This window comes from Takifugu flavidus, chromosome 2, assembly GCF_003711565.1.
Source record: "Takifugu flavidus isolate HTHZ2018 chromosome 2, ASM371156v2, whole genome shotgun sequence".
Lineage (NCBI taxonomy): Eukaryota > Metazoa > Chordata > Actinopteri > Tetraodontiformes > Tetraodontidae > Takifugu > Takifugu flavidus.
The window spans coordinates 11876980-11898921 of record NC_079521.1 but is presented as its reverse complement, the minus strand read 5'-3'; the positions used below and the strand labels follow the sequence as shown (position 1 = coordinate 11898921).

Sequence of the window (21942 nt, the reverse complement as noted above, 5' to 3'; positions counted from 1 at the left end):
TTTGATGCAATAATGGAAATCAAGAAAGAAGTCAAAAGGCATCGCAACAGCGTGTGACAATGATATGATTGGATTTTGTTGCCAGGAGGACCGAATGGACAGTGATATTAATCTCAGTAATCTGGGCATGTAGGCTAATGAGCATCTTCAAGCAGGCTTCCTGTGCTGCACTCCTCCGTTCTCCCTTAACACCAGTCCTTAGTCTGGCTCAGTCAGCTTCAATCAGTGTTCCTCAGTAAATACACCCGGGTGGCTGAAAACAGCATCATGCGAATGATAGCAAGAACAAAAAGGTTTGAAATGCTAATTCCATTGAAAGGAGCACAGAGGTTGGTGTCTACTCCTGCTGCCAATGTTGGCTTGTTTGTGGTGAAAATGACACTGTTGTCAACATGCGTTCGAGTATGAAAACTGCTGATGTGAAGCATTAGCACCAGTGCCTTCATATGTCGGAGCGAAGCTAATGAACTCCACCTTGGAGTTGGTCCTTTAGGTGATTAAATGGAGTAACTCTTCCATGTGAGCGTGTCACAAAGAGCCGCACAGCTGGTATTACAATATACGCCAACAACACTGATTGTTTTTATATCCCGTTATAGGTGTGTGTGTGTGGGGGGGGGGATTTAAAAGCTGCTTTCAACCCAAAGCTGATCTGTCTAATCATGCTTTCAGCGACACCCAACACGAGCCCGTCACGTAAAAGCAGTCGTGACCCCTCTTGCTTGTTCAGCGTCGCCAATCCTGCCTTTTACATAAATTAAGATCGCAGATAATCGTGAGTAATTTCCTGTCGCGCAGGAAAAGGTCCACAGCTCGCTCCTTCACGACCGGGTGTCCTGGATTTAAGGAATCACGCAGGCCTTCTCAGAACCCATCCCCCACGCCACTTTGAGAGCAGCAGGGAAAAACGAGGAAGGCGTGCTTTGCGCCGGCTCCCTCCCCCACACGCCGCTCCGCCAGGCATTGCTGGGGCTTGTGGGATTAAGAATGGAACACGATGACAGACAAAAACAGTCCTCAGCACCTCCCTGCTCCGCTGTCTTTTATTCTGCCAGAGCATGAAAAGGCTGCTATGAGGTGTACAATAGACGCAGTGATAGATTAACTCCACCAGTGAACAAGATAAGTGTGGGTGAATAGATGCACCAATCCTTATATTGTTCTTCTAAGATAATGTCTGCGTTGGAACGGCGATGGAAAAAGGCACGGCGTGACATTACTCCGCAGTCTTGACGTGGCGTGGACGGTTGATAAAATCTATTATATTCCTGTTGACACTTGCGTGAGGCTTTTGCCGTCCGCTCGCCGCGCGGAGTCTGGAGTTCACGCGTGACGAGAGCTGTGTTTTTAAAATATGGAACCACATGAGCGTTCAATTAATCAAGGCTCCTCTGTCATAAAGGGAAGAGGGGAAACAGGACCATTGTGTCCGCTACTTCCTGTGTCTGGCTGCAGCATTGTTTTCATCAGGGGCACCTTTACTCACCATCAGAAAAGCAAACAGCAGTTGCCCTTTAAGCACCACGTGTTGGGCAGCTTTGGGGTAAAGAAAGCCTCTACCACCCAGCACAACCTCAAAGCCCCCCCCCCCCCCCCCCCCCCACAACACTTTCATACTAAAGCAGACCTTGACAACTGAAACTTGTGCTGATTCCTAATTTCCCATGGACTGTTGCTGGCGTAGGAAGGCAGCATACTAAAGATTCTCCAACAAACCCCAAAGAATACCCCCCCCCCCAGCAAACAAACCCGGGTATCATCTCCACTTGACGTACCTTTTCATTTTTCACCTTCTTTAGCATCTTGCATTCCCCGTTGCCGTTCTCCACCTCCTCCGGTTCAGCTTTTGTGGTCAGCGCCGGTACGATCCCAACAGATTCAAGTGCAATATTCCCCATTTGATTGGCGTCTGCCAAGTCTGTTGATTGTGTGTTCTCGAAGGACGCGCTCCGGCTACTCCCCAGAGAAACTTGACTTTGAGAAATGACGTCCTTCTCCGCGGCGGCGATCGCCACCACTGGGGTCGCGTCGGTCTTGTCCTTCTTACTTTTCCCACTAACCCCTTCTTTGTCTTTTTTACCACCCAGAACACCTCTGGGGGCTTTGCCCCCTTTCTCCATGTTCTTTCCAGAGGTGGCGGTGTTGCCAGCGGCGCCCGTGCTCACCGCTGTGCCGGTCGGCTCGCTTTGAGTCCGTCCCGTGGTTTCTTTTTTACCTGCGTCTCCAGATGAGGCTTTGCTACTATTGTCTTTAGAGTTCTTGCTGCGCTTGTATTTGGATTTGCTTTCCTTGCCTTGCGAGCCAGACACCGGGCTAACGAACCTGATGTTGTCGGGCAGCGCCGCTACCGCGCTGGGTGGCGCCGCCATGCCGTCCTTGGTAACAGACATCTCAAGTTTGTCCTTCTCTAAGTCAGCGTCAAGGTCAATAATCAGATTTCCAACACCGATATCCCACTCATCCCCGCTGTCATAAGTGTCCACCGCATTCGAGTCCACACCTTTCCCGCCTGCAGTGCCACCACTTAGGGACATTTTAGTGCCAACGGCCCAGGTTTGCCTCGGGGAGGTCCGACACCCTCTCAGACGGTTGGGACTCGGGGGCAAGGGTTAGAGAATCCTCACGGTCTACTTGTTCCTGTCCCATTTATCCACATTTTGCTCTAAAAAGAAAAGAAAAAGCCTTCTGTTAGTCAAGCAATCCCAACATTGAAACAGTATTACTACAGCTTTAATACAAAGAATTTGATTGAGTACAAAACAACAACAACAAAAAAAAAGGATCATGAGCCAGTAATTCTCTGGTGATCAGTGCACAAACCACTATGGTAATACCCACTGGTGTGACAACACTGCTCTGAAAACCTCTCTTCATAATCACTTCCCACAGTTGTCATGGCAACCATGGGAAATGTAGCTTAAATCCTTCTTTGACAGCCAAGGTGGCCCCACTGTTCTGAATGAGTGGTTCTCTTTTCACAAGGCGCCGCTGATAGTGTCATCGCTGATAAACAAGGAGCTGGTCTAACGCCCCCCCCCCCACCCACCCCCCGTGCTGGTTTCAGAGACCTGCCTTTTCAACTCTGCCCCACAATGGTAATCTTGTATTAACAGGAAGCTTAAATAGCATGAATGGAGCAGTGTGTGCCTCAGGTGAACGGCGTTCTGAGTATTTGCTTTACTCTACATTGTCAAAAGGTCGCCGTGTTTTGGGCTGAACGATCCACAGACGGGTCCCCGGTGTCGCTGAGCACACGTTTGTGTAGCAAACTCTCCGTTTTAAAGAGCAACCTGATTGAAGGGCCTCTTTCCTTATCTCAATATTAGCAAAGCTCACAATGTAAAACCTGACAGCGACAAATTAAGGTTAGCATGTTAAACGGGCTGGTTTATTTCCTGGAGTATACGTCCAACTGTGAGGAGAAATTTAGAAATATCTTTTACATTTATACACTTATACTGCTCTGGTGAGAAAATGTAAAGCACTGCAGGTGTTGTGTGAATAACACGTGCTACGCACGCCGTCTGCTGCGCCGCCACACAGGTCTTTATCAAGAATCTGGCTATTTGCTTATTTTTGCAACGGTGACTGTAAATGTATTTAGTGTTTTACCAGAGTAATGACATCATCTACAGTGGACAAGCACGCCGCACCAACCTAAAAAAACTCGTGAAAGAAGCCTGCTACAAGGTGAGCGGACAAAGGTAGCCCGGATTTAACAAGATGGATGAGGTGTCCGGTTGTGCCGACAACAGTGCTGAGCTGGCGAGGAATCTGCATTTCCAAATGGCTCTGGAAAAGTCTTAAAACCTGCCAACGCCTGACTCGGAAGACTGATACCGTCATCCATCACAGTGTTTTAGTGCGGACACCATCAGGCACGCGTTTAATAGATATCATCAAGCGGGAGTAACGCTTGCAGGAGATGACTGAACCTCCTGACATCAGTGCAAAAGAGAAAGGGGAGAATTACTGCATGTTTATCCCGCGCCAGGCTGCTATCTGCTGTACTGATGCAGCAACGCGGCTCAATACGTCCAGAAGGTGTAAATAAATTATGCTTCATACAAATCAATCTAACAGTAAGAATAGCCAAATAACACATCTGTGCTTCTCATCTTCTGTTAGAATAAAGCCCATAAAGGATGAAAAGCCTGAGCAGAGAGTGGGGAGTGCTGCTGGGGGGGGGGGGGGGGGGCAGATCAATATGGCCTCAAACAGACACCAATTCTGGTGATTCTCTTTGTGTGGCGCTGACCTGGCTGACAACAGCAAAACATTAGAGCCCCACAAATCTCATTTTAATGGGATTAACTATATTGATTTTGATTTCTGGTTAGCAGCTATTGTGCCTCTTTTTGTTCTGCGGTTCAAGTAATTACCAGCCCGCGACATTTTGCTGCGAGAGCGTTTGAACGCCCTGAGGTATGTCGCCGTTTGAGCAATCCAAACCTGGAATTTCATTCAAATCACCATCTGACAATTACTGTAGATCTAATAAAACACTGCAGTGAAGAAGCCCACATAATTGAATGATAATTAAGATCAAACATAAATATCAGCTGGAAGCTATTTTCTAATTGAGGTGTTAAGTGCACAATACATCAGAACTTTTACGCTCCACAAACAAACGTCCTCGTGCCATCAGCTACACGTTCATTTCCAACTGTGGCTTTGGGGGTTTCCACTCCAATTGTTCATTTCAACATCTAAACTGTCGGCAGATTTCTGCTGTTGCAGTCAGGAGTTTCACAACCGCGCGAACGCCAAAGACAAATGAAAGAGTATCAAAAGGGGGCGGGAATCTAAGAGATCAGACAACACACACTCCGGCCATCTGGCCCGGAACCGTAGCCTGTTCCCACTTTGTAATGCACAGATAAGCAGCCATCCAGAACCAACGATTACTCAGCACTCATTAGCGGAGCGGTCCAAAATGGCAGCTGGCTCACACGCTGCACCAGGCTCGTGTTGACTCAGTGGAGAGGCCTTTCGCTTCACCCCCAGCGGTGACGGAGGTAAAACTGGTTCCTCCCAGATGGTTCCCCAAAGGAACAGCAGTCGGTGGCAGGTTTCAGAGGGCGGAGAGATGCAGCTGTCCCTGCTTGACTGGGTAAACAGTTGTGGGGTCTAATTTGTCCAACACCTCCACCAGAGAGCTTGTAACTCTATCTGCAGTTGACCTACTGTACTGCCCCCGGTTGGAATTGCAGCTCGAGCCCTTTTGGAAAAAAAAACCCCTAATGAGGAAGCGTCCCAGCGAGCGCCCCTGTTGAGCAAACGCCAGGCAAGCTGCGCGGCTCCCAGAGAGTTTGTCCTTTTTGTTGTTTTTCCTCCCAAAGATCCAGTTTCCTTTAGACATCTATCAAAGCGGCCACATGAGCTGCGGTAAAAACAACAAAAAATAAAACACGTGGGAGGGTTATTTCTGCTCGATTTGCTGCAAAACAAAACCAAACGAGACGTGGAAAAATGGACTTTTCCGCACCTCGCCGCTCAGACTTCCATCTGGGCAGAGAATCAAAGTTATTAATGCTCCTACGAGTGCAACGTGACTCATTCCTTTCACCTTTTCACACCTCTGAAACGTCGCTCTTTGCAAAAATACAGGCCATTTCACAAAATGGGATTTAGCTTAGCGACACGTGACCGATAACAGGTGTAGCTGGAGGATATCTCCATAGGGCAGCGGGACCCTCTCGAATGACTAACAAAACACTGGACACATGTCCACACAAGTGTTTCACAGTATGATTATCTAAATATTAGCTCCCTGAAGACTGTGCAAATGGCATTTATGGCATTTAATAAAGTCTTTGTGGGCTGTTGCTTCCATTAAAACTGCAATTTATGGTTGCATTTATGATTTAAGCACCCTCAAACAACTGTTTAGCCATTTCTGCTCTCAATATAGTTTCTCAGACTCAAGTTAGAGGTTTACCCTCCTCAACAATTGATGATTGAAAAAAGCAGCAATAAGATCTTAAAGCCTCGAGGTTGGATGGAACTAAACGGACGAACAGCTTCGGTTCGTTTTATTAAAATGGTGTAAAAATCATCTGGCTCATTCTTTATTGTTCAGAATGCAGGTTTCCATCCGGGCAGCCCTGCAGTAACCTCTGTGTAATTGGATTTTGCGTTTTAGCTGATTACCAAAATAGAAACGCATCCAGCCAATCCAGGTGATGGGAATCAGGAATCTGGGAGTCCGCTGGTGTCTTCTCAGCACCTGTGTCTACAACAGGGTTATAACCCACCTCAACAGCACCAACATCGGTGTTTAGAGATGTTCTTCAGCAAAATGCCTCATCTTTCAGATCAAAACAACATGTTTAACCTTTGTCACACAAAAGATGAAGCAGATGGGGAAATAAAACAGTTATGAGCATCTAACATGTGGAGACATTATTAACCAGGTCAGCTCCACCCAACTCCTCAATAAAATGGGAGATATAAAGGGGTTTACATTTAATGGGTAATTGTTCCATCCTATCATAATAAGAAGCCAACTTAGTGAGAAACTATGGTAGTAATAATAACTAACAATAACAAACCCAATATAACCAAAGCATGATCAATATTATTGCTATCTGACAGCGATGGACAGAGCAAATGTGATCATCTAGGCAGCGTCTGAGGAAAATCCTCAAACACCAAACAGACACTGGCACCATTTTTACCACAACTTTGGAAAAACAAATGACTGGTTGCTGCTCTTGGCTTTCAGGGATCAAACCACCAACCCTCCGTCCATCCAAGGACACAGAGACAAAGGAGATTAATTCCTGTACAGTCGGGCGACATGCTAAGAACACGACGAGCCTAAACTGTGATTCACCTGCAGCGCAGCCGTCCATCGGCTGAGGGACGGCGGCTTTGTCACCATATTATTAGACATTAGGCTCAAAACTAGTCGGGACACACGCTCGAGACATTATTTCCTCTGGCAATTGTGCCTCTAAATAAACAGGTTGCAAAGTAAATATTTGTAAATAGCTCCGTTTCGTGCTGGACACACTCCCATGCTGCTGCCGCTGCGCTGTAATTAAGATCTGATCAGCTCTGCTAAATGAGCATTTCCACTTGAACAGCCTCTTCCTGGGAAGGTCTCCAGCTTCAGCCCGTCAACTTCTCAAAGTAAACAAAGCCGCCGTGGGCTCGTCCCATCGTGGTCAGAGACATTTGATGATCCTCAGACCGCCGTTAATGCCGCCATCTACAGCTAAAGCAATCCTTGGTGAATTTCACCTGAGCCGACAGAAATGTTTAATACAAGCTTTCACTTTTGCTCCACTGATTGTTACAGTGTTCACCACGCCAGTAAAGAGTGGAGACGGCTCCCGCCCAGAATAAGGAGGCAGCAGGAGGATGAAGCTGCCAATTAACAACAGACACGAGTCCGACCGGCACATCTGCTGAGGAATCGCACGTATATTTCGGTCTCGTTCGGTTTCCCTCCCATCCGCAAAATCAAACATTCGTGTCCGCCCGATCCGGAACAAAGAGATTTATTTTAAGACGGAAAATACAATCCAGATATCAAGAAATCTCATTAAAAAATGTAATCTGGGCTGGTTTTAATCAACGTGAGCACAATTAGAAGACCAGAGAAAAAGAGGCAAATGTAACAAATGTGGTTTTTTAACACCGCTCACAGTGTTTCTGCTGTCCTTCGTCTGGAAATGTAAATACAAAAAAGAAGGAACTGCCGTCAAAGAGCCAGAAGCTAAAACGCAGACACTTGTTTGTCTAACGCTGTTAGATGCATGCGCGCGCGCACGTAACAGAAGAAGATAAAGACATTCTTTTACTTGTCTTTTGTGCCTTGTTTATTACACGCATTCCTGCACACCCAGCCTGCCAGGCAGGATTCCAACAAGTTCTTACTGAAACCTCACAAACCCATTTGAGCTGATACTCAGTGTTGGGCAAAAATTACCATTGTTGGGCTGCTGACAGAACCAACGGCGCTCTTCTGCTGCGTAGCCTTCCACAGCGGCTCCTTGGTGTCACAATAGGAATATCCACTACTTTTACTCAGAAAAGACCATTTTAAACGATGCACTAATCAGGTTCACTGAAGTCTGTGGGACCATCTTACCATGACCGCGGCTGTACAGAAGAGTGCTGAGTCATGAATACAGGAGGTGTGTGTGAGGCACTTTGAGATAAAAATGAAATGTCAAGAATAAAGTCCAAATATAATGTCAAGGAAAAAGTCGACCTTTTAAAACAACCGGTGCAGCAGAACGGCGTGCAGGTGAAACTATACTTCAGAGTTGGCTTAGAAATACTTAGAGATACAAAGACTGGGTAGTTATCAGGGTGAGGGCCATGAAGAGGCTGCGCTGAGGACACGACTCTGAATTTAGCTCCCATTCCCGGCTTTCTGTTGGGCAGTTAAGGAAGCAGTCGAGGGAAACTAACCCCATCGTGCTGAGCAACTGTTTCTCCACCGAGAGTCCGTTTTTCGTACCTCTTATTCATGCGACAACATTTTGGGCGACTCATTAACTTCTGACGTCCACTGTTTGTAACTATTATACTAAAGTGCTATTGTGCATTTTAATGGCTTTATTTTCAACATCACATTTTGACTCCCCCCCTCATTGTTTCGTCTTTAATTCCCGTCGCTGTATTTTGACTTTTTTTTCTCCTCGGTTTTTAATTCTCAACTTTAGTTAGTTTTTTTTCGTCTAAGTGCACGATGAAAAAAAATCAACCTCCTTTCATTTTTTCCCTCATCGGTGGCTCGATACTCTTCTGTACGGCCGTGTAATCCCTTTTTTATGAGTTTAGCGTCACAAGAGGCCAATGGAAATGGCAAAATCCTAAGAAAAATTATAGATCCAGATGTTTCTGTATCTTAAACTTGTTCTCAGGAATCCTGTAAGCATGTTTATTATATTATTAGTTTCTCTAACCTATGGATTGTGGTAAGTATTCACTCCTTTAGTGTAGTAACACAGTATTGCAGTTTATGGATTAGTCAATTTAGCTATTTGGGTCCAACAGCACTGCTCGTGGTTGGGACATTACCGGACTATTCACACACACATCAAAACGAGCTCATTTGACCAGAAAAATGGGAGCTGCGGCTCGTTTTCCGGCAGTTATTTCTATCAAGCTGCGGAAAGCTTCGTTTTCCGTGTCTTTGCAAATAAACTAAAGAATGGACAGCATCATATGAGGAGGGTGAGTCGAGGTCGACGCCAACTTAATAAATAAACCTGATCCATATTTGGTCGAGCGCCCACTCGTTTACGTTGCCTGGTGGCTGTATGGCCCTGACTGAATAATCACGTTGAGGCTGTTTTTAATTAAAGCGCGGCAGCTTGTAGATATCATGACTTCACCACAATCGCTTCTCTTGGCGAAAGCCAAATTGAAGCCCGACCGCTCGCGAGGGCAAATCAAATGACCACAGGCTTAACTGTGATGTATCACGATATTTAGGAGTATCCCCAGTCCCTTATCTCCCTAGACCCTGAACTACACGGCAGCTCATGAATAATCCATATCATACGCTGACCTGCTATTTGCCACTCACCTGGTATTTAGAGGAAAGCGCGTGATAACGGACGCAGGTCCACTTATGACTGCGCAGGTTCAGGAGTGAACAGGCTACTGCTGGCTGACTAATATACTGAACGACTGTTTGCTCTGTGGACAGTCGGGGTGTTGCCATATGAATGTCTAACTAGAGAGAGAGGGCACGGACAACCATTAACCTCAAATAACTGCCTCCCTTCTCCTCTGGCAGCTGCTTAACACAGGCAGAGTCAACAAGCTGGGCCTCGAATAGCATTGTCACTCTCACATGTCGGCTTTCAGGAATCAATGCAAGTGCGGTCGGAGGCACAGGCGTCACGCTGAGAGGCTGGCGGCTTCCAGGCGTAAAGCACCCATTTTAGTCCAGCTACTCACCGTTTCGGACATTGGAGTGTCAATGAATGCTGGCTGCCGTGGTCGCTTTTATGTTTCTCTATATATGAAGCAGGACTCTTTTAGTTTGCCCTCCAGAACCCTCCAAAAAGCAGGCGGCAACACTAGACCGAGCAGAAACAGCCAGCCACAGCCATCATGGAGGCTACACATGCCAGACAGTAAGCTCAACGGTAAGGAGTTCACCCTCCTCCGATACAGCGTAATTGCTCGTTGGCACTGGATGATTGCTTGACCTTTTCAGCACCTTTCCCTCCCACCTTCGAATCATCTGTGTGTTTTTGGGTGGCGAGCGAGTCAGGCGGTCCTTTAACTCTGAAAACTCTGCTCGGCCATTTTACACCGTTCCCAGACAGATATGGGTCTGGGGCCTGGCAAATCTGTTCACATACAGTATTAGCTCCTGCGATTTGGTCGCCCATTAAAGGATCAGACAACAGTCACGCTAATCTACCTGGGAAAATGGAGTTTGGTCAGTCACTGCTCCTCTGGCTGCCTAAGAGACGTGGCAGAAGTGGACGATCTTGGTTTTTATTCACCCTGCATGTTTATTTACTTAGAATTCTGTTCTGGTAAGACAGCACCCTGGAAGAACGACACAAACGCTACACCGGCACCGCTGTTCCACATAAATATTCAAATTTAGTCTGATGTATTCACAGCTGAGAGGGAGCCGATATTTCACTCCTCCACTAATAACGCTGCCGCGCTATTTACGATTCTCCGCCGACTTGTTCGGCTGCTGCCGCCGTATAGCGCTGCGGAAGTAGGAGTGATTTATAATCCAGAGTGGGATTTAACCTGCTAATTGTGCTCGCACCTTTACCTCAGCTGTTGTGTATTACTGCGCAGGGTAATTTGATAACGGAGCGATTCGGTGGTTGCCCCGTCAGCGGGGTTTGGATTTCGGGGATTTTCAAGATCACAAAAGACAATTGTAAACCACCGAAGAACAAAACATTCCTTTATCTCGGGGTTAACGATGGGGAAAATGAGAGGCCGTTGAAGAAGCTGTTCAGTTACCATTTCTAAGGTATCGGTTTGGGTTCAGACCCGAACAACCTGGTCGGTTAAACAAGCAAAAAGAAAGCAGCTGCCAATCTTGGCACCACTCTGCTTTGGGATGCAAACACAGGTTAATTGCCAGTTTCGGGCTGTATTCAGCCACAAGCCTTAAATTCCAAAGCTCGTCCGTCGTCATCTGCAGCGCTTACTCCCTCTTTGTTAGCGGCCTTCACTTGCTAATCACACCTTGTCTCTGCGGAGCAACTGTCACCATTGTTCCATGTTCTCATTCAGTCCTGAATGACGGGACACGAGTGTGTCATTACCTACAGGAAACATGCACGGTTTTCCAAACACAACCGGTTTCGCAAATTCACCAAGGACGACTCCTGCTAAAGTAACAAAGGATGCTAAAAATACTCAAATGCTGGTATTATAATCATTTTCCTGGCATCAATTTCAAAAGTGTAGACCGGGATTCACATCCTGGCAAATAAACTAGGCCAATCATTTTTCTATAACCTGGAGAAGTGGCCCAAAGCCCGTGATCCCCGCCGATTCTTTTATACACTCAATAAAAGTGAGCAAGACACTTGACTGACCTATAAGCTGAAAGCGTCACTGAGATTCAAGCAGCGTTGGCTTGGACCTGATCGTAACCAACGATACTTTATAGGTTTGGTTTGGCTGCGTATTCACGCTTTAAACTGCAGATGTTGAGTCGTATAGTTGTCGATACCTCCAGCGAGGCGCGTTTCATCTCACGGAAACAACTGTTTTGGCTTTGATTCTGGAGACCGCAGTGGATTCTGCAGGATGATAATTACAACGGGAACAGAACCACCCACTCGCTGCTACCACATTCAAGCATTACTGCGCTTGGAGGGATTCCCACACAACACGTCTGCACAGACCTTTAAAGCGCCAAACTGCACTTTACAGAGATACAGACAGCATCTGTGCATCTCAAAAGAACCCCGCGGCACCTTCAAAACACGCTAGAATTGGCTTTATTTATGAGCGAGCCTATTAAATTTAACCTTTTTGAACATACTGCAGAGACTGCAGACCAGTTCTCTTCAAATTGGTGTATTAATCACCCATTTGCAGATGAATAGTTGCCATGAGTAACCATCAGTGGGAGAGATCGGCGGTGTCAGGATTAAGTGAAGTGAGTGTGATAAATGAGGTCATCCTGCTGATGAGTGGCTGAATAAAGGCAGCGCTGAAAGCAAGAGGTCGTTAAACACGACGCCGTCAGAAACCCGCGACTCTGATCTCCCTGAAAACAGAGATGTTGCGTGGAATCAAAGAGAAAGCGACCTGGAATTTTCTGAAGCGGAGCGGGTTGCACCACATGCTTTGGCAACACTTCCTGAGCCTGTGTGGGAGAGGAGCTCGGTGTAACCTGGGCTCGCGTCCCAGGAAAAGATGGACTGCGAGCGAATGCCCGAACAGCCGTTCTGCATCCCAAATTTTGGAGATTAAGCCAGTAACTGGCAATCTGCTTGTTATAAATTCCACTTAAAGCCATTAGCACTGGAGATATTTTAGATTTTAATCGTCACGTTAATGAAAAACCCGCACCAGTGCTCACAGGGCGGACAGACCAACCTCAACTTTGGAAGCACAGACACGATTTTAGGCCAATTCATGACGCCCAACCTGCTGCAATTGGACTCAAACCTGAAGAGAATCACTGCAAACAGCACAGAGTGGGGTCAGATCTGCAGATCCAGGACCTTCCTCAGGTAAACTCTGCCTCTCAAATGTCGCAGTTGGCGGAAAACTGCGTTGAAACCTCAGCTAAGCTAAAAAACCCAGCAGAGTCCATTCAAATACCTTCTGTCCAAAAGAGCTCCAGATGACCCGTCTCTCGAGGGATATTACACAAAACACCGCAGAACTCAACATAACCGCTGAAGCCTTCCAAGCATGAAGCCACGGTTGGAATAAGAAGCAAGAAAAATGCTTCCCCGGATGAAAGACATTTTTGCACGCACATGCGACTGTTACCCAGCAAATGTCAAAGCGTCTGTGGCCACCTGAGAAGCAGCAGCGCTCCTGCCTGTGTGCCAACTGTGTGGTGCAAACAACAAAATGGAATTGAACTTTTGTATATGAAAGGATGCTATAAAGATGGACCCTATGGAGAAAATATAGAGCCAGAGCAGCCTTTCGTAGGGGTAATGAAGCCCTGGCTGGTGAGGAAGGGCGAGCCTAGAGATCAAATCATCAAAGGAAACAAACCTGAAATCAAAGAAAGTGGACCGTGAATAGAAGCGAGGCGGTGTAGAGACAGCGTGCACTCAGACGGGTGAAAGAAGAGAACATTCCAGCGTCCTCACATCACACTTGCTTAAATCTTTCTGTTTTGCCATTAAGCACTTTCCAATGGTGCGTTCACTGGACTGCATTTTTCAGATGCAGCTGAATGCGCAGTTTTCTGAATTTAAAAACCCTGCCGCGTCCAGCCGTTTGGATTTTCAGTAAATGATTCCCATCTGGAAGCAGAGTCGCGTATGAAGCGCTTTTTTCCCCCCGTGCTCTGAAAGCATCGGAGCTTCCCACCAGCACTCAAACGCACCATCCCAGCCCCCATCGCTTATGGAAGACCACTTCAAATAAATCTACTTTGGGGAAATGCTGGATGATGTTTTCAAAAGCCCGAGAGCGCTCCATCTTATCACAACCCGCGTGCTGGTGTTACAACAGTGAAATTACTCGTGTTTTCCGTTGAGTGCCACTGAAATAAAACACGTCAACACGGTATGGATAGGTCTCCGAGTAATGGCAGCAAATTAGCAGCCATGTTGCCTTCAGGATGTAGGTCGAAGCCTTTCTTACTCTGCAGTCACCTCGTGTGGAGCTGTGAGATGGCAGAAGCCTTCAAAACCAAGATAATCCCTGTTGTCGCTAACGCTGTTAGCATTCCTGGTTCACGGGTGACTTAATTTAAAAAAAAAGAAAATCAGGAGCCAAATGTCATGTTAGTATGTGGAGGTGACAGACAAATGTAACGCTGTTGTTTAAACGATTGGCTTCCCCAGACGGTCGTTAAGAGGATCAAACAAGGAGGCCAGGTTCAATATTTGCAACCCCACCAAAAAGCTAACGCCGTCGGCTAATTACAACAATTCTTTTAAGGTTCAGTGGCAGGACATCATCTCAGGAACCACCTGAGAGCTATTTCCCCATCGGTTGTGCACATGCTGCCAGGAGAGAGGCTGCGATTTAAACGCCTCGTCCCGTCAATGTGGGACAACAACAGGACCTTGTGGACCCCTGAAGTCCGTGTGTCCATTAGCGATTAATTACAAACTGAACATTCAGACCTTGTAAAGAATGCCAGGCAGCAGTGTTGTACGTTAGCGCTCTGCCAACCGGTACTGGTTTGGCCGGTTAATTCTGCTCGGTTAGGAAGGTTTTCGACTGGAGGAGGGTGGCTGGTATTCTCACCTGCCAGTCAGACGCGATAACAGCAGACACGTCCGGTAAACCAAACCCTGGCGGCTCCTGGCTTCTATGATGCCAAAACAAGTACTTCAAAACCACTGCTGCTAACAGCTGAGTGGATAATGCAGTCGGAACAGAGACGACAGAGCAAGTCGGCCATGTTTATTCCATTACACCCTCTAACTAAGTGGCGTTTGCTCAACCACCCCTGTGTGTAGCCTGTGTAACATAATAAACCTTCATTTATGTTTTCCTTTATCAGCCTCACCAGAGCAGCCGCCACACCCAGGCGGCGGGGCTGCCAAACTGGAACGCCAGCCAGCCAGGGACCCCGCGGGCGTCTTAACAAATCAAGGCATAGCTGCCAAATATTCACTACATCCCCTCCCGAGATCAGGTGGCGAGCGCACAGCGGCTCAGCCATTTCAGCAATTCGCCACACACCTTCTCACCTGTGTTTGTGCACAACAACCAGGCAACAGCTGGACCGGGTCGGTTCCTGCAGCCCGCGCCAACCATTGGTGACATAGCCTGGCAATGTGCATCTCCCTCATCTCTCTCTTCTTTCTGGTCCCGCTCTGGTCAAATCCCACAACGTGACCCTTTAAACTCGACTTTTGTCGAAACGGTTGTCCGCGGTGACCGATACTGCCACCCCAGGTTCCAGCTGGTACTACAACAGTTGAACAACAGCCTGAAGTTTAGGGAATACGCTCAGAATTAAGGACAAACAGGACCTAGACGGAAGGGCCTGTCCGTCTGTGTGTCTAATGAAGCAGAAATGAGCCTTTAATCATACTAAGTGGAGCTGCTTGGCTGTTGTGAGCAATTATATGTTGCACTAGTAGGAACACAAAACGCACCGTGTTGCCCTGGAACCAGGGGCAACTTTACCTGCCAAGCAACAAGCAATTAACAGAGTAGAACCAGTCAATAAGCCAGTACACAGCCATGACAGCCGCTTTGGAAAGAACGCAATCAGTCAGGAGCTGGAGTTGTGAATCTGCCCCACTGTCTGCAGGAGGGTAAACCGGGGGAGGAAACAACAATGGGGCCGTTCAGCGGCCCCATCGCACCACCAGGGCTCCGTGGCCGTCCCGGACTGGTTCTGTGGGGCTGCAATTGGTGAGCTGGGACCGGCAGGAGTGGCGCTGCGTGGGGGCATCAGAAGCGGAAATGAAAGTGGAGGTGCAAACGCTGTCACACGCGTTCACACTCGGTGTCGCAACTGAAGGGGAAGAAGGGTTTCACCACTTCAGATGGCCCAGACTCGCCTCCCTCGAGGGCGCCCCGTTACCCAGGAAACACGGAGGGGAGCGCACTGGTGGAATCTGGGGTTTAAACTATTGTTTGACCCCCTGTCTGAGTGGCAACCCCCCCCCCCCCCCCCATCCAAGGCTGTCCCTGCAACAATAATTAGCTGTAAGCCGCCACCAGCCGACCCAAACTTCTGCTTGTGGAGCTCCAAGCGGGCTCGCTCTTTAACTTCTAGCTAACCAGGCTAACCAGGTTAGCTTGTTGTTAATGAGCTAATGTGGGTGAAACAATGAGCCCCGAGAGCTCCCGGGCTCGGCTAGCTTGCTGCTGGATCCTCGGGTCGAAGCTAGCCAGCCTGGCTCGCTCGCACGCACGCACGCACACACGCACGGCTAGCGGTAAATGGCTGACGAGTCGCGGGCAGCACTATCAACAATGAGGGAGATTTAAAAAAAAAACAAGAGAGAAAAATAAACCCAACTTACCGACTTATCTGGCGGCTCCTACTCCGAACCCGGTTCCGTCCATGGCGGTGTGCACTCCATGTGGAAGCAGATCGGGGTCGGGAGCATTCGATTACAACAACGCCTCTGGAAAATAAAGTCCCCGAAAGCAGTGGCAACGCACTCCACAAGACATCCAGCACAGGCGAGGAGGAGGCCAGCGATCACTGGACCGGTGCCATCACACTTGGAGCTCCAGTCCGCGGCGAGCGCAACCCAGTCCGGAGGGCATTCCCTCGGTACCGACCCAAGCTCGACACAAGCCCGCGGCTCTCCCGAGACGCTGTGGCGACTATTCCCGCAGTCAAAAGCTTCCCATCCGGGTTAATTCCTCCGTATTCGCCGCGGTGCTTCTTCGTGTGGGAACTGATACAATGTAGCCAGGCAGCAGCAGCGGGAGCGGCGGAAATCCAGGAGGGGGATCCGGGCGGAGCGGACTGGCCCCCGGCCGGGGCCGAAGACGCGGAACTGGATCCGCGGACGGGGATTCCGTTCCTGTGGTGTGAAGGGGGGGTGTGCACCCGCTCCCCCAGCTGCCCCCAGCATGTTTGCACCGGGACGAGCATGGGAATCCCCTGCGAGAGCCCCCCCCCAACATTTGGATATCCTGCTCCATTTTACTGGGGCAGCAGGGCGACCTTGGGGCCACAAAGGGAACTTTGGTTTCTGTCCTGTGGGGGTTTGATCCCCAAAGGTGTGAAGCGAAGTGATATAAAAACAGCTTTGTTACTGTTTTACAGCCATCAGACTGGCTGACACTGGGGGGGGGGGGGGGGGGGCACAACAATCCGCCTTTAATTACGTTTGTAATTTACGTTTCTTTTTATTGGCGTTGGAAACAGTTGCTGTGTTGTTTTTGCCATTGCAATATGGGAAAAAACAGAGAAAATGGACTTGGGTTCCCTTTGGAAGCTGCAGAGGTCAACAACGATCCCACACCGGGGGGGTAAGCTGTCGTCCAGGGGTCAACAACTCAGACAAAAAGCATGAAAGCAGCAACGGTGCGGAATCATCAGCGACCTGACACGGCAGTTCAAGCCGAGAGGAAAAATAATGCCCGGAATGATGTTTTTCCATCTAAAAACCCAAAACCTCTGATCAGACTTTAGGTCTAAAGTGTAAAAAAACACCAGGAAACTGACACATTTATGTGGGGGGGGGGGGAATCTTTAATGTCTTAATGTGATCATCCTCACAGGAACTAAGATAAAACAGAGTTGAGCTCATTCAGATCAACCAGAGGAACTTTAAGAGCACGACAATCGTCACCTTTGTCCCAATCAGAAATAAACAGTTAAATACAGAGAAACATACAACAAATAAACATAAAATAAGAATAAACAGGAGTTTAGAACAACTGGATCTTGGAAGGGAGCGTCCGCGATTACGTATACTCAACCACAGACTTCCTATTAACAAACAATTAGGTGGGAATCTCTGGGGGGGGTCCAGGGTGGTAGAATTCCAGGGGCAACTTTCATGTTCGCCGGCTTCAAACGCCACCAGGTTTTAAGCGGTTGTCTTCCTCGCCGCTGGTTTCCCAGGCAACAGGAATATGATAATGTTGCCTTTGACATGACAGAAGAATCATCTCGCTAACAGGGACAACAAGCGCGCGGGGGTTGGGTGGTGGTGTTGGGGGGGGGGGGAATTAATGGAATCATTTTCTCACAGAGGGGGAAAGCTGCAGCCCACCATCCTCCATCTTCCTCCCATGGACTCCTGCTGGCAGCCACACTCGTGCCCTCCCGGGGGAGCAGCCGGCCCCCATTGGAAAGCTACATAACAGTCAGGGGCAAGTGGGAATGGGGGGGAGGGGCTCTGATGATGGCTGCCCTTCAAGGGTCCAGACCACGTGGGCTGAGGACCTGAAGTGAACAAGCGGCGTGGACATGTGTTTTCCATCAGGGGGAACGGGGCTAATCAGCCGTCCACGGGGGCTCCGAGAGGGACGGGGTCGCCCGCGTGAGCCGCTTCCATGGCCGCACAGACGTCACGTGTGGGCGCCTCATTAGGCCGCCGGGCTGTTCTGCTCGCTAACGTCGGCGGCCGCTGCTGTGGCTGATGGGAAATCTGCGAGTTTCCTCACGTCTCGGCGGCCATCGATCCGGCCGCAGCGTTGGATTTAAGGTCGCAGTGATAAACTCTTTAACATGGAGCTTTTTTAAATCTCTACAGAGGGAAATTAGTGGACGGTCCGCGAGGACCTGCGCCCAGATGTACCTCCAGACCTCATGAAGAGGAACCAGCTCATCATCGCAGATTGCTCTAGCATTTAGATTTCAAAAGCTAGGGATGGAAAAGCTAACATTTCCCCCCTTTCCCATCTACCTAGGCTGTATTTCTTAGCATGCTAACGTGCTGTTGTGTGTTAGCATGAAGACATTTATGGAAAGGTGGGTGTGGGTCCCCCTCCATGGTGGCTAAAGCGCCCCGCGTGTCTACATGAGTTCGGTTTAAGGAATGTAGCGTTGAAGTCCTGTCAGAAACAGCATCATGCCCGGCGTCCTTCCTGCGAGCAATAATCGATTTATTGTCCCTGCGGGGCCGAATGGACCGGCCATTAGCGTTAGCTTGGGTTGCATTTATAAAACAATGCTTCAGCGCTTCAGTGTAATCCTCAGAACAGTCAAAGGTCGACGGTGGCGTATGGATCCACGCCGTCATCAGAGGTCGGAACAGTCGCGCATTTGTTCATTACCACCAGCCCGGATTATCCCCCATTACCGCTAAATGGCCGGTCGTCGTGGAGACAACATGATGCATTAAAGCCGAGGACAAATGAACGCTCTTGAAGACAGGACTGACCAGGAGCCAAGAACCGATCAATTAGATAATAAACAGTGGCGTCAACAGGATGATGGATCTGGTTGCCTGAGCATCTCCAGGCCACACGTGTGAGCGGAATATTGCATTGAAATGCTAAAATCAAAGACGCGCAGGCCGCTGTATGTATAATATTCGTTACTCTCATCACGAGCCTCATTTTTTTCAGTAAATAGGGCCTCTGCTTTTGCCCCTCCCCCCGTCACATTCCGACATTCCACCATGAGCAGACGTTCTGTCAGCCTGTGGCGAAAGTGCGGGTTAGCATTTGCTGTCTATCATGCTGCGATATGCTAATGGCTAATCCACAGTAATCATGTTATGTATCTGTTACAGTGCCTGTGCTGAAGAAAACACCAGCCTGCCAGGGACTATTTTACATATTTCATGTGACTGAAGCTTGACAAATCACTGCTTTCAGAGCTTTAGTCCTCGTGATGAGAAGCCTTGAAGACAGACCATCGTCTCAGCGCTCTTCTGCGGTGTCGTGCCTCCCAAAAAACCTCCGGGAATTCATAAAGGCGCCTCAGCGGGAGGTGGGGGGGGGATGTTCTCTGAGTGCAGTCAATCAGGCACAGAAGTCCCTTTCAGCCGGAGTTTCTGTTACTTCCACGACGGTGCGCCTGGTATTCCCTCTGGAGGATTTACCAGGCTGTACTTTTCAATATCAGACGCCACTTTTGTGGCCCCACAGGTGCCGCCTCATTGAGCAAGGTCAAGAGGTCAAAAACCAAATTGATCCCGGATCCTCGGTGGCAGCCATCGGTGGTGGGAAATTCAATCGGATTGGTGCATCGGCTCCGCTGCTGCTGACTCCGAATCCGAAGCTTTGACTTACACAAAACAGGAAAATGATCTGTTGGGTATCGATATTTCCCCTCCAGCGTGAGGGCGGTCGGGGTCCAGGGGGGGGCGGGGCCTCGTGTTTCTGGTCGCTCCCCTGCAGGGACAAAAGTTCATGTGTTCCCCTCCTCAGATGCCCCCCCCTCTTAAGTAACCAAAGCTGACGATCCGTGATGCGCCGCCGCGTGTAAACTGGAAACTAAAACCATATTTAGACAGTAAAATGGGTAAAGTTGCGCTGCTCGCTGCGTTAGCCTCCTTTGGCTACGCTAAATCGAGTTAGCTGCAGCGCCGAGTCAATCATCATCCATCAGAAAATGGTGTGAAACACAGAGATCTAAAAATGGCTTTGGGGGAAGGACAGGGTGCTCTTGGTGCAGAGGAGCGGAGCGGGAACGTTGCGATGATTTCCATAAATCCCGCTGTCAGTCTGCTCCCAATGAGCCACCACTTACACCATCTTGTTCCACTTCCTTTGTACTTCCAGCCCGGCTGGAGCGACGGCGTTCCCCGACACCTCGATGGATGGATGATGTGCCGCCAGCAGTTCCCAGGTTGTATTGTTCCCCGGCCTGCTGCCACCTCTCCTAAAGTGCTCCGAAGCCTAATTCCTCTTCCAGGCCTGTGGGGATCGGGGGGGGGGGATCCGGAGCAATCAGTCTCCCAGCAAGCTCGCAGAGGTCCCGCTGCTTCTACAACTGGAAACTTGGCTCAGTGGCCGGGAGGACAAACGGCTGGACTGGAGTCAATTACATTCGATTTCAATCAGGAAGTGTAGCTGCTCGTCTTCGCGGCGCAGATAATGAGGCATTTTTATGTCTAGTTTATGTTAAATACCCCCCCCCCCCACGACTGTGAGATGATGTAATGTTGTTTTCTAATGGAAATCTGAAGCAAAGGCAACTGTGCTGTCTTGCTTAGCGTTAGCCTTTCCGCGGCGCTAATGAACAACTTCCTGGCTGTCGGAACTTCAGGCCGCGCTTGAACAGAGAGCAACATCAAAGGGAAATATCAAAGCGTCGATTCAACGCCCGGCTTCTCTTCATGCAGATCAAAGCGGTGAAATATAACACGGCAACTGGGAGGTTTTAAAGACAGAAGGAGGCTAATTTTGTTAACCTTTGACAGGGGCGGCATTTCCAGTTTCTCACGTTCCTGCCTGAAGTTTTACTCGGTTTAGCGACAGAGGTATCGGTTTCCTCGCCCCTCCGCCACGGCGATAAAATACCGAGGAGCACATGCCAGAAAACGTCAAGACGGTTGCTTTGAAAAGGGATCCGTTTCCATTTTATTAGCATGCGCGGCTCACTCCAGCAGCGTTTTGCTAATGAAGTAAAAACGCCGTCGGAATAGCAAATATCTCACACAAGCGGCAAGTGTGCAAACGTCACGTGACCTCGTGGTTCCAGCTGACTTAAACCTGCGCCCGCTTAATTGTTCTGCTTTAGATGTGTTGAACAAACACACAGGGAAATGCCCCTGATGTGGGAGGGAAAGGCCACCCACGGGGCGAGTCGCTGCTGCCCCCCTGGAGGCTGAATGGGGTAAAGAGTTAAGAAAAGAAACACCTTCTCAGGTTCTCTGGGCGGGAGCAGCAGGAGGGCATCCCAACGCTGATGAGGTGGAGCAGAGAGTTGGGAATTCCAACGGCAGGGGCATCAGTGGGAGCTGGTCGGCCAGCAGCGAACCACCGGAGAACCTGCCCACGTCCACTAACAGTTGGCGTTATCGCGGAGCGGTCCTGGCCGGATGGATCGATGTTGTTCCCGGCTGCTTGGGGAGGAGGAACGCGCTAATATTGTCTTCAGATCAGAGACTCGGGTCTGATTCTGCTCGCATCAGCCTCTTAAAGCGCTTTCATCTGACTCTCGGGCGCCGCGTCAGCGCACGTTTGTGTGCGCGAGGACCCGAGTCCTCTGGGTCGCCCACAGCAGCGACGCTCTCGTTGAAGCGAACCAGGCGGCCATTTTTTTTTTAAAACACAGAGCCATTGTCCGGCCAAACGCGGTGTTAAGTGCGAGGCGGTCGGAATGGTCCCGCGGGGGGGGAGTGGGGGGGAAGGGGGCCGTCTGGGCCGCGCTGACAGAACTGAGCCCAGACACACAGG

At 49.1% G+C, this 21942-nt stretch overlaps 1 protein-coding gene across 1 annotated transcript in view; it reads right to left on the bottom strand.

Moving 5' to 3' along the window:
• LOC130521790 (zinc finger protein 609-like) overlaps positions 1–16596 on the bottom strand; it is a 51988-nt gene extending 35392 nt beyond the window's left edge. The window contains exons 1-2 of the mRNA XM_057025590.1: positions 16149–16596; positions 1776–2662 (exon numbers count right to left, since the gene is read on the bottom strand). Of these exons, the coding sequence (XP_056881570.1) occupies positions 1776–2534 (759 nt within the window). The 5' untranslated portion in view covers positions 2535–2662; positions 16149–16596. The remainder of the gene's footprint in view (positions 1–1775; positions 2663–16148) is intronic.
• Positions 16597–21942: the final 5346 nt, after the last annotated feature.